This window comes from Eretmochelys imbricata, chromosome 17, assembly GCF_965152235.1.
Source record: "Eretmochelys imbricata isolate rEreImb1 chromosome 17, rEreImb1.hap1, whole genome shotgun sequence".
Classification (NCBI taxonomy): domain Eukaryota; kingdom Metazoa; phylum Chordata; order Testudines; family Cheloniidae; genus Eretmochelys; species Eretmochelys imbricata.
The window spans coordinates 13,255,326-13,269,108 of record NC_135588.1 but is presented as its reverse complement, the minus strand read 5'-3'; the positions used below and the strand labels follow the sequence as shown (position 1 = coordinate 13,269,108).

Sequence of the window (13,783 nt, the reverse complement as noted above, 5' to 3'; positions counted from 1 at the left end):
GTGTATTCACTCAAGCATCTGCTGTGAATTCAGCTAATTACATCATGTTAAGGCTCCATGCCATCCCTGCACACCCCTTATGGCCAAGTGCATCTCTGTGATCAAATAAAACATCCCCAACCAAGTAGCAAAGATGATACAACGGCCAATGAGAGCGTGAGGGCAAGAGGTGCTCTTGCTTTTACCGGAGTTCCTCTAGTCCGGTAAAAAGTTGGCGCCACATTCCCACTGGCCATTTTATTATCTTTGCTTCATGATTGGGGATGTTTTATTTGGTCCCAAAATGCTATCAGATATGTGCCTTTAAAAACAGAGCACATGCAATTCTATGGAGGATTATGTTTTGAAACTTTTTTTCCATGGAAAGAAACTTCGGTTTCTTTTAATCAGTATTTGCATCTCCACCAAATGTTTATGGAGCCCTGATCCTTTCCAGCATTACATTCTGAAGACCCAATCCTGCAGGTGATTAACGTTTATTATAGAATCATAGACATATAGGACCGGAAAGAACCTAAACAGGTCATCTAGTCTAGTTCCCTGCACTCAAGGCAGGGAGGGTTAAGTAATAAGGAGACCATTCCAACAGGTGTTTGTCTAACCTGTTCTTTCAACCCTCCAGCGATGTCGTGTGCATTACTGTAGCACCTCTCAAGCACACTCAGAGACCAGGACCCTATTGGGCCAGGAGCAGAACAGATCAAAAAGACAGTCACTGCCCCAAAGAGTTTAAAATTTAGGTACTGAAGTTGAATGTGCTCAGCACTGAAAAGAGGGCCAAGTCCTTACACTGCAAAGGCTTGAAATGGGGGCAAGTGATGAGCTGTAGCTCACGAAAGCTTATGCTCAAATAAATTGGTTAGTCTCTAAGGTGCCACAAGTACTCCTTTTCTTTTTGCAAATACAGACTAACACAGCTGTTACTCTGAAACCATACAAGCAGCAGAGACTCTTAGGCTAGTGGAAACGTCCTGAAGAAGAAATGGAATAGCATTAATTAGAAACTGCACACATTTTGGAAACAATTATTTTTCACATTTTTAATTTATGGTGGGCTGCCTCCGTTAATCTACCCAAGTGAAGGATATTAAAGCAGCATACTGTAGCTCAGTACCAGTGAGGTAACAGATGCACTGTACAAGACAGAAGAGACGCAGAGGGAGTACTGAACAGGAAAGTACATTAATTTAACCCTGCACTGGAAGTTTGAAGAGATTTTAAACGTGCCTATATAAAAGCAACCAGACACCCAAATAATGTAATGTATATCTCAAAGGCTCAGCTGTACAGAAACAGCTTTGTAGAGCAATATTTTCCCCTCATTCATTATGCAGATTATGATTGGAGCAGCATGAAAAATGTATGATTACAGAGGGGAAAAACTCCTAGGAAGCTACAACATGACTCATTCCTTTAATAAACTTCAAAGATATCATTTACAAGCAAAGAGAATGCAGTGGCAAATGGAATTACCAAGTACTTGGATGGTTGATTAATTCTCTCTCTCTCTCACACACACACACACACACACGAGTGAAAATCATCTTAGCAACACACTGTACAAAAGCACATCAGCTTTCAACTTCTTAAAACTTGAGCTAATTAACAGAGCCAACAATGTCTGTAAAACATAAATGGTTGATTAGAGCAGTCCTGTTATATTTTTCACCAATACCTGAAAATAGCAATTACTAAGAAGCAAACCATTAAAAAGGAAACAGTTCTATTATACACAATAGCTTATATATAAACTTCTCCGTAGTGGAAACATCAATGACACTCTTAATTAGTCTTTAATATGCATGTTTTCAGCATGCTAATTATACTAACAGCTTTCAGACAAATACCTTGAAATCCAAACCTCTTCAAAAGTGTCTTTAATGCTCAGGCCAATTTGTGGTTTTGGTTCTGCGCATGTAAATCCAGAGTAACTCCACTGAACTGGTGTAATGGAGCTGAATTTTCACCACTGATTTTATACAATGTCTTGTGCTAGGTTGGCTGTAATTACAGTGAATGAGAAACACAAAAAGGAATGCTGCCTGGTGCTTGCTCAGTCACCAGAGAGTTTCTTCTACTGAGATTTGGATCCTTTCCAAGGACCTGAACAATCATGAATCATTCTAATCCAAATGACTGTGGAGGAAGATTACCTGTGAACTAAAAATGAGAGAGTATTGCTTCTTTTCTAAAATAAACTGCAGGCCTTCCAATTTAATTATTATGAACAAGAGAACTCTCTTATCTTCTAAACCGCTGATTATAAGTTCATTAAACAGAGCACTGTGTGAAATGACAAAAGAATAAAGTGCTGCCATCAAAATGTGGCTGACCTACTATTAGACAGACTGGATTACTGCTCAGAAATTGGGGCAATCTTGACCCAAGGCAAATGTAACTACCTTAAACTGCCCGTTGATGGATCAAATACTCTGCAATAAAAATGCAGATTATTTGGATTTTAATATTGTCTAAAGCTATGATACACAGCTACTCCTCCCTGAAATGTGTTTTTTTATATCCATGCTCAAGTGGATTGACTAAAGGACATCAGTTTATTTGCATCAATTATATCTGCCAACCCAATAATTCAACTGTTTAGTCATGAATATAAAGGCTACTTCCATGAATGTTGGTTGTACTCTAACATTTAGAAATGGACTGTATAGATATTTAAAGAAAAAAAGCAATATTAAGTTTTAAAGGACATCATGTTCCAAATCTGGTTGGTTTCTTGTTTGTTTAAACACCTGCCCATAGAGCACTTGATTAGCTGTCAGGACAACTGATCCCCAGCTAAGATACTGATTTGCTGTGTAACCTAATGCTAATCACCCTCTTTATGACTCAGTTTCCACATCAGTAAAATAGGGATAATGATACTTATCCACCTTTACAAAGCATTCAGATCCACAGATGGAAAGCATTACATAAGTGTTATTATTTACTCCATTGGCATTAAGTGGTGACAGTGTTTAAAAATCATGGTCCAGATTTGGCTATCACCTTACATTAGTTGTGCCATAATAATACTTTTAATGATAACAAATACTTTCAGATAGCTACATCAGTTTTCATGGTTTATATCTGCTATTTACTTTATACATTACTCTTGGCTTAGACAATGAAAATAGACGAGTCTTTCAGATTGGTTTCTGGTTATTTTCACACATTGATACACCAACACAACAATGCCGCAATGTTTGGGCTGCAAAAAGAATGTGGGGAACGATTAAATCAAAACAAAAAAGTAACCTGCTTTTATTGTTTTCTCTCTCACATCATGAAAACATGTGTAATGATGCTAAATTTTGTTAAATGACTAAATTTTCAGCCCAAAATACCTGACAGGGTGTGTCTAGAATCCGAAACGTTTAAAAAAAAAATACAACCTCCTGCTAAAATGTTCACATGTCCTGAACTTGAAGTAACTGATTTGACTTCAGTGGGATGTCTGATACAATTCGAGTTAAGCACATATCTATGCAATTTGCCACTCCGGGGCCTTATCCTGAAAAAGGAATAGCAAAAAGTGCTGGCTGTATGTTTTTCCAATACAAAATTTTACTTAGCCTGGTATTCAAAGGGGCTGGGCCTTTAGTGGGAGCTCACCCTCTCTGAAAATCACACCATGCAGCGTGCAGCTTTGGCACTTCCCTTTCTCTCTGTTGAGCTCTAACTCACTTAATCTAGAGTTCTGTAGATAACAGCAAAGGTCAGCGTTTCTCAAGCATGAAAATTATACATCAGTTGTTTTTGTTTTATAGCACTCGCTAGGACACGTGACTTAACTTCATCTTCTCTCCATCTAATTGCAGAATGGAACGCTACCCAGGCTCTGAATAGCTTTTTGACAGGTGAAGGCAATCAGCTCTCGCTTCTTGCAAGTAAAAGCTCATTAAAGAAGAGTTAATTTTCCTCTGTTTTAAACACTTACATAATCTTTAACATTTAATATGATACGGGTAAGCAAAACGGGGGAGATGCTTCTGTGTGGCTCTACCCAGCCAGCCTATTAACTGGTCATTTTAATTTGATAGCAAAGCCTCAGATAGCAGTTCCAGAAAGCCCTTCCTCCTTCTGACTGACACTGGATCCACCATCCCTTATACACTAGCCCAGAACCTCTGAAGTGCTGAGCGCTGTAGCTAGACAAATGCAGCAGCAGTGGTCAGAAGACTGAATGGACAAAGGCTTTTGGAAATTACACTGGGCCTGAATCTCATTTATATTTAAGGCCCCTTTACCCTTCCAGAGCTCTTCCTTGAAGTAGCAGCATGGTGTAAAATAGCCTTTGGGTAACTGGGAATCTGGCCCAATATTTTATTTTAAGTGAAAGAAATTGGTTAAATACAAAGATGACAAAGGAAGTGGACAGATTATGGGCCCGATCCTAGAGGCTTTCCTCATTATATGAGCCTACCAAAATCAAGTGTTCTCAGGGCTGCACAATTGGGCCTTTCTTTAGTAGCGCCAGCCTGCTCTCCAGACGAACTGTTCCTGGGTAAGTTAGTGTCTGTTTATCAATTATGTACAAAGGGCCACGCACACACAATTGCCAGGTTTACTTCACTGACTGGTGAGGGTCTGCAAAATCAGGGTCAGAGCTGCAAGAGGGTATGTACACATGAACGCTCACACACACATTGTCTGAAAGCTACTGTCAGTTTGCAGAGAGAGGTTTGAAGTAAGTGCACACAAGGGCACAGATACAATGAAAAATGTTAGTGTAACAGATTTGCTGTGTAAACCAAGCCATTTAAAGGTGTATTTGTTTTCTGGGTGCTTATCTGGCTTTCATCGGTAGCACCACCAGAGCTTTTGTAAATAAGTTAATCTTCTGCATATGCACTTTGTTTTCCATATCTTTGGTATTAATTATTAAGGATCCAAACACTGAATCTTTTATTAAATTTCACACATGTTTCTCTAATAAGTTGTTGAGCCCAATGTAGGGGTAACCCCTGCTGAAATTTAATGGCATATGACATACAGAACATCTGACTACATGATCTAATGCTCCCTTCTGGCTCTAAATGCTATGAATCTATGAATGCGTTTGATTTAAAAAAAAAAAAATGCAAGATATTGCGTGTTTATTAATATAAACTGGTGGCTTTCTAGGTAAAAATCTGATAAGGTAATAAGTCAGATCTCTTAATTTTGATCTCCATAAACCTCATTCTCCTGACCCAGAGGTGTTACACAAGGGTAACCACTGCCAACAACAAAATTAATGCTAGTTTCCACTAAGTGAGAGAAGAATAGGGTTCAACAGAGTTGCACCAATGTAAGATGTGTAAATGAAAGCAGAATTACATTCTAGATCTTTTGACCTTCCACTACACCCCAGAGTGTTTCTGGAGCAACAGGGGATTAGCTACATTCATTTAAAACTAACAATTTATTTCAAGTATTTAACCAGGAAAATCCCACAGATGAAACCTCATTTTGTAGCAGATGCTCTCCAGGACCTAATTCCTTTTCCTTTTCTTGGTCTCCTTTCTTGAACCCATTGCACTAGTGTAACTAGGGCAAAAAGGACTGTGATGTCTCTTGGTCTCCAATGAGTTCTTCAATCTACTTCATTCCCAAAGGATTAAAAATACCACCTTGTAAATCAAAGAAAGATCTGAGGGAAATTTCAACATCACAAGAGCTCTGTACATCCTCTCCTGGGCACTACTCTATCAAAAATATTATAGCTGCGCTAAAGGACAGACCCCTATGTCTATCAGCAGGAGTGACATCAAGAAGTTAAATAGCACCTAAGAACTCTATGTAATACATAAAACTGTACCCAGCAAGTGCAGAAAGAAAGAATTGGCTCTGCGATACTTAGAGCCCCTGGATCTAATCCCTTCTTAGTGCTACATGACATCCATGCTGCTAGGAGTTTAAACTTTGACTCATTGCACTTAATCCACATAGTATTGCCGAAACTGTTGGATTACGTTCCTGGGCCAAATGCATCTCCAGCAGACCTTACTGACTGCAACAAGGGGACAGTTGGAGTGGGTTTGGCTCTTATTATACTTACATACAGCATAGCTCAATGGGGCCCTGACCTCAGCTGAGGTCTCGATCATCCTCATCCCCACACTAGGCAGCCAGAGCTCAGGTACGAATGGGGAAAATAGTTTAAGTAAATAGATAAAACATCCCAAGACAAAGTCGTTGCAACTGATATAAGCCATTGTTGTTAAGACAAAGATGTAGGTGTTGCCTTCCCATGTTGGCATTATTTCACTGGGGTATAAGTGGTCACAACTGTGTCTCTATCATCCTTGTTGGGATGCACAATTTCTCGATACCAGCCAAGAGGAAAGGGAGGCCAAAAAATAATAGGGAAATCAGTTTCACTCTTGAAGTAAGAAACCATGTAATCACATTCACAGAGATAGCACAGTAAGAGGAGTAAACTATTGCACCTTCCCACTGAGCCAAACCCTCTGCACTTCAGAAATGCTGCTGTTTAGCAGAAACTGGCAAATAAAACTATGTGGAACAAATAAGGTTACTGGTTGGCCTAATGCTATATTTAGTGTGAGATGCTTTTTCCTATGCAGCACAAAATTTACCCCCTTTAAAATGTTACACCCATTTTAAAGAACTGAAAGATGAAAGAAAAACGGTTAATAAAAAAAAGCCCTGCCCCAAAATAAAAGCACTAAAAATAAAAAATCCACTGAAAAACCCATGAGGCCGTGTTTGTCTTTCATTGACTATAAATTACAGTCCATTTAAACAAAATAATCAAGTGTCAAGCAAATCTCAGCTGCAGGAAAGTGTCAGAAAATTTCATGACATTTTAAAGAGACGGAAATGTCATCCAAATCTAAAAATGTTCCACTGATGCATAGACAGCTGTGCCATTTGGTTCAGAAAGTGATCAGATCAGTTCAGTTCTCAGGAAAAGAAAAATCCCATCTTGAATGGGCATTGCCTGCAAATGCTGTAAGTAATAGGGTGCTTCATATTTAAGCTTGCTTTTTAAGGACATATACACTGCTGCAGTTCTTATGCATTAAAATAACAGGACAGTGCATTTCAATTTAAAAGCTCTGTGATGACTCAAGTGGAGAAACGGAGGCTATTGCAGGATCTGCAATAGATGGAGGTTCACCTAGTTTGCTGATAGTCTATTTCTATCAGGTGAATATGCCAACCAATTATTTGTGTTTTATGGTATTGAACTATCCACTTTTCTCTTCTATAACTTAGCTGCTGTCTTAATGTACAGTACCAAGTGCATTGTGAAAAAAACGCCCCTTTTTTCCATCCAAATTTAAATGAAAAAGCCAATGCACGAGTCGTTTTCATACCCTAAGAACTATACAGCTTATGTTGAAATTGTACATTGCAAAAATTTTCAGCCAGCTGTAATTGAGGGCCGTGTACAGGGGCTGATAAGAGGAATGGAGAAGCCCCAAGAAGGTTTCCCACCTCTTTCTTCCCATATGCAGAGTCTTCCATTGACAGGCAAAATGCATGCGTGCTCCCCTTAAAGGACATAAGCATGAGATACTCTGGCCCACATACCGTCTCTGTGCTGGAGGCACTGCGCCTGCAACCCTCCAAGGATACCAAATTTATATCCACAGATATAAAGCAGATATCCATGGAGTTGCAGGACGCTAGCGACAACGAGCGAGACGAGCAGGGCCATGGCCAGTGACTAGGCCAGGAACTGCACCAGCAAAAGCAGCAGCATGTCAGGCCACTGTTTGCAGGAGTCAGTGCCCAGCCCAGGCAGCTCCTCCGGCATGGCTGCACTGTCCCAGCCCTGCACACTGGGGCCGCCACCAAGCTCATTGGCAGCTGTCCCTGGTCGTGCTAATGCAGTAGTCGCCAGGGCCGGGAGTAGGACTGCAATTCCGGGAGCGAGGGACATGGACAGAGTTAAGGGGGCCAAGGCTGAGGCTAGGAGCAAGGCCCGGGCACAGGGCCAGGAGCTGGGACCCCAGGCATGGGGTCAGTAGCGGAGTGAGGTGCCAGCAACCGCACACACCCCTGAACATTCCTCTAGGCCCTCCCAAGGGGACGTGCCCCACAGTGTGGGGACCTCTGTGCTAATGTGTACAAGAGGCTTGCACGCTCCCAGACAGGAGTCCCTTCCATGCAGCGGTGTGCCTCCCCTGTCCAGAAGCGTGCGAGCCACTTGTGGTGGGAGAGCCATGCTTGTGTCATTTATTTGCTCAGTGCTCGGGTAATCTTGAATTATTGTGTTACAGAAAGTGGAGAGGAAAAAAATAGAAGCTATGTAGTGGAAAAGCACTGATACGCAGCTCACCTTAACTTCAATGAAGTCTGGTTTACCAAGGGACACCAGCTCAGCATAAGCTTTGAGTTCATCCACGTTCCAAGCTTTCACCAGTGTCAGTCTATACACTGTGCGCTGTTGCTGAAATAGAGGAAAACTCAGTTCAGTGACACTTGCTTTGTACTCCACTTAATGAGCCGTTGATGTTTCCTACTTTCTAATTCACAGTCTTCAAACTATCACCAAAAAAAGCATTTTATTGTAGAGTCATAGTTCCAAGTACTTGTGGTGAGGGGGGGAACTGCAGTCATTTAGATAATAAAGTGAATAACCCATGCTACATGAACTAACTTTTGATCTAGAATGACTGCATCTAACACTCTCTCTCCATATACAATTACATATGGGAGTATTTACCTATCAGGACAATCACTTGGTTCCAGCAGGAATCAAGAAAGTTTCTCCCCCTTTGGTATGACATTTCACCGTTAGTTGCAATATGGATATTTTACTTCATCAAGATGAATCATGTGACATTGCCAGTAATGGAGACGAGCAACTAGACTAGAGGGAGCCTTCATCGGTCCGGGTCTGACAGTTGCTATGGTACGCTACATGCACTGTAGCTGTGGAAAAAGCTCCCTTGTGACAAGTAATGCATTTTATTGGAAACAAAAGTGACAATTAAAATTACTACCAAAAAATGTGTGTCCCATTCACGACCTAATCCATAAAGACTGTGCTATAAACCATTAAAAAAAGTGTGCATTATTTGCAATGCTATTAAATAAACCAACATCAATCCATCAGCAGCTCTGAATCTCATCAACACATCACCACCACTACTGCTTGGTTTCTACCTGCTCTCCACAAAATCTCTCTCCACAAAGCTGTTCTCTTCAAAAACTGCTTTATCGAAGCACTGGGATTTCTCCTTACACTAGCCTATTTCCTAGGATGTCCACAGTAAACATGTTCATGCATAATACTGGCCCTGTGCGTCTCTTAAGAATAAAGTGATTTTGTTCAGCAGCTTCACTCTTTATAGAGTCATAGATTTAAGGTCAGAAGGGACCATCATGATCATCTAATCTGATCTCCTGCGTATTGCAAGCCACAGGACCTCACCCACCCACTCCTGCAATAGACCCCTAACCTCTGGCTGAGTTACTGATGTCCTCAAATTGCGGTTTAAAGACTTCAACTTACAGAACCATTACACTGATTTAAACCTGCAAGTGCCCCATGCTACAGAGGAAGGTAAAAAAACTCCCAGAACCTCTACCAATCTGACCTGGCTGGTGGGGGGGGGGGGGGATTCCTTTCCGACCCCAAATATGGCAATCAATCAGTTAAGACCCTGAGCATGTAGGCAAGACCCACCACACAGACACCTGGGAAAGAATTCTCTGTAGTAACTCAGAGCCCTCCCCAATTAGTGTCCTATCACCAGACATTGGAGATATTTGCTGCTAGCAGTCGCCGATGGGTCACATGTCATTGTAGACAGTCCCATCAGACCATCCCCTCCATAAACTTATCCAGTTCAGTCTAGAAGCCAGTTAGGTTTTTTACCCTCACTGCTCCCCTTGGAAGGCTGGTCCAGTGCTTCACTCCTCTGATGGTAAGAAACCTTCATCTAATTTCAAGCATAAACTTGTCGACGGCCAGTTTATATCCCTTCATTCTTGTGCCCACATTGGTGTTTAACTTAAATAACTCCTCTCCCTACATGGTACTTATCCCTCTAATGTATTTATAGAAAGCAATCACATCCTCCCTGAGCATTCCTTTGGTTAGGCTAACCAAGCCAACCTCTGAGTCTCTCACAAGGTATGTTTTCCATTCCTCAGATCATCCTAGTAGCCATTCTCTGCACCTGTTCCAGTTTGAATTAGTCTTTCTTAATACAAGAGACCAGAACTGCACCCAGTGTTCCAGAAAAGGTCTCACTAGTATCTTGTATAACAATATTAACACTTCCCTTTCTTTACTGGAAATACTTCACTCGATGCATCTTAGGATTGCATTAGCCTTTTTTCACGGCCATATTACATTGATGGCTCATCCTGCGATCAACCAATACACCCAGGTCTTTCTCCTCCTCCGTCACTTCCAACTGATACTTCCTCAGCTTGTAGCAAAAATTCTTCTTGCTAGTCCCTTTCTTAGGGCAAGTTTGCTCAAGCAGATACTAGCAACAACCTTTCTGTAAGTAGGAAGCCACTTAACTATGGAATAAGGTGATGCTCTAGTTTTATTTTTTGAGAAAGCTCATTTGCCCCCTTATTCCCCCAGCTCCTTCATCTTTCACTATATTCCAAACAGAAGCTGGTAGAATAAAACATTATTTATAGAGTAATTTTCCAGCAAAATTGTTTTTTCAATTAACTCATTTTACATCCTTGGCAGAGAGTACATTGTAAAATGTTTCAACAGTACCAGCTTACTTCGAAAAGATAATGTAACAAATCCATGGCAACCAAAGACTTCACGGTTGTCAGTACATTGCATACCACAGCCAGAAATTCACAGCAACAGCAGGGAGAAAAATCAAATATTTCTGGAGCAGAAGAATCAGGCCTTCACTACTTGAGTTAGAAGAGATTCTCCGCTAGCTGTCAGAATTACAGGGCCTAGGGCAGAATTTCATAAGCCATTCTAATTCCATTCAGTATAGGTGAGTTGTACACATACACATAACCTGTTTATTACAAAATATACTAAATATTTCCTCACTCCAGAAGTATATGCTAATAATGATACCTAGCTCTTATATTATATTCACAATAATAATGATACCTGGAGATTTTATATAGAACTTTTCATTAGTAGATCTCAATAGGCTGCACAAAGGAGGTCAGTACTGTATCATTATCCACTTTTTAAAGATAGGGAAACAGGCAGAGGGAAGGGAAGTGACTTGCCCACAGGGTGGATTTGATTTAAATCACTAGTCAGGAAGACTCGATTTAATCATGGTTTTCTACATAAAAGTGCATTCTTGTTGGTTGTTATAACTTTAATACATATTCTTCACAACTCAGAGATAGATGTAGGTTTCATTTTTAGAAGGTACACACTATACATTTTTAAACAGTGATTTATTTTGAAAACTTTTCAGATTAGTTTTACAGCTATATCAGAAAATGGATGATTGTTTGATTAGTTCATTTACCAAAAGTAATTAAAGCAGGTATTTATGAAGTCATTGGGAGGGGAACTATCTCCAATTCAACAGGTTAATCATTAATATTTGGAGGATTTTCTTGCCATGCTGTATTAGGAGGAGATCACCACCAGACAGACATTTAAATTGTTTTATTTAACTAAAACAACAATGTTAATTATTCTGGATTTTTTTCTTCAACAGCATACATAATATTTTAACAAAACAAGCATATGTCCCTCGCTTCTCACATTTATCTCCAAACTTCTTCTCCTTGTCCAGATCTATTCCGCCCCCAACAATCTTCTATTCATTGAACTTTTTGAAACTTTGCACTTTTAGAGAGAGGTAAGGGATTGACTCTGTGTACACAAAATTGCAGAGGGACAATAGAGCTGAGGTCTGTTATTTCTCACCTCTATATATTTATTTATTTAAAAACATTTTTGCTGTTAACAAGCATGTTACCTCTGGAGACTACAAATCCACAGTTTGAGAACTGCAAAACTAAGCATCTCTGATGGTATCTTTAGACTGAGCACTGAGTCCCATTGGGTAGACCAAAATAATCTATACAGAAGCCTGTGGAACCCCATAAAATCGGGTCCCTAATCCATGAACTATTGGAACTCATTTACAAAACTTTTCTTAAACATTACATGAATATATTGTCTCATACTACAGAATTAGAACTTATAATCCCTATTCCATGATGAGATATCTTTGAGCTATAGTGTATCTTAATTAAAACTATCTTTAGGTAGGTTTTTTCCTAAAAAGCATTTTATCAAAAAAATCCGATTTAAATTAAAAAAATCCAATTTTTTAAATTTTTTTTTAAAAATCATTGATTTTTATCCACCCTGCTTGACCAAAATCACCCATTAGGTCAGTGGCAGAGCCAGGAATAAAACCCAGGGCTCCTAAGTCCCAGCATGGTGCTCTATCCACTAGGCAACACTGCCTGCTGATAGCCAAATGGTTTCAAGTACCATTCCTAACTCCCAGGAACATCACACTTCCTCAGGTCTGTATACATCTAGTTTCCATATAACATCATTTTCCACCTGATTTTTATGAAACTTTCACCTTTAAGTAAACTAAAATATTTAGTTACAATCTACAGCGTATAAAAATATATAGTGTTTATACCTATATAGATATAAATCTAGAATCCATTTTGGATCACTTACTAACAAAGGACTAGCAGACAAAACCAGACTGGGTGCCACTGCCTGAAAACAAAGGTTGAAGACTCACTGCTCCTTTAGTTAATATTTCAAAGCATCTTGGGCCAGGTTTTTAAAAGGTATTTAAGTGCCTAAAGATGCAGATAGGCACCTACCTGCAGCTGTAGGCACCTTAAAAATCCAGCCCTTTGTGCCTTAGCATTTCTGCCCATTATGAGCAAAAAAGTCTCAGCATGTCATGGTGGTATACAAGGAAAAAGGGTAAAATTTTCAAGAGTGCCTAAAGTAACTTGGGCCCAAATCCTCCAAGGTATCTAGGCCCCTAGCTCCCATTGAAATCAAAGGCAGTTATGGGCCTAGAGACCTTTGAGGAGCTGGGTCTTAGCAGCCTAATTACTGTTCACTTTCAATCAGACTAGGGCTTGGCTACACTTGCGAGTTACAGCACAATAAAGGAGCCGAGGGCGCACTAGCTCACTACCCATCCACACTGGCAAGGCACGTAGAGCACACTGACTCCGCAGCTACAGCGCTGCTGGTACTCCACCTCGGCAAGTGGAATAACGTTTGCTGTGCCCCCGCTGGAGCGCTGCGGCGCCAGTGTGAACAAGGTGTTGCTCTACTGCGCTCTGATCAGCCTCCAGAAACGTCCCATAATCCCCTTAAGTCAAGTGGCCACTCTTCTCATTGTTGTGAAATCGGCTGCAGAAATGCGGAAATGCCCTTTCAAAGCTCTGTTTTGGAGAAGTCGGCTGCTTATCAGCTCCAAGAAAAAGCAAATATTTACTATTTGTTTGAGTGAGTCAGAGAGAGGAGGGGGGTCTGAACTTACAAGACAGCATGCTGACGCACTCTCAGCACCCCAAAAACCCACTCTCTCTCTCCTCACATACACACAACACACTCCCTGTCACACTCCACCCCACCCACCCCCGCGATTTGAAAAGCACGTTGCAGTCACTTTCATGCTGGGATAGCTGCACACAATGCACTGCTCCCAATGCCACGGCAAGTGTGGCCACGCCAGTGCGCTGTCAGTGTGGATAGACTGCAGCGCTTTCCCTACTGCGCTCTACGAAGGCGGGTTTAACCCACAGTGCTCTACATCTGCAAGTGTTGCCATGCCCTGAGGCACTTTTAAAAATTTTACTGCTAGCCTTA

At 40.7% G+C, this 13,783-nt stretch overlaps 1 protein-coding gene across 2 annotated transcripts in view; it reads right to left on the bottom strand.

Annotated features, from left to right (window-relative positions):
- The window catches only part of LOC144276427 (S-adenosyl-L-methionine-dependent tRNA 4-demethylwyosine synthase TYW1-like), a 125,722-nt gene that overhangs the window by 20,809 nt on the left and 91,130 nt on the right, over positions 1-13,783 (bottom strand). For both annotated transcript variants that reach the window (XM_077836488.1, XM_077836490.1), the window contains exon 15: positions 8,294-8,404. In XM_077836488.1, coding sequence (XP_077692614.1) covers positions 8,294-8,404 — 111 coding nt within the window. The remainder of the gene's footprint in view (positions 1-8,293; positions 8,405-13,783) is intronic.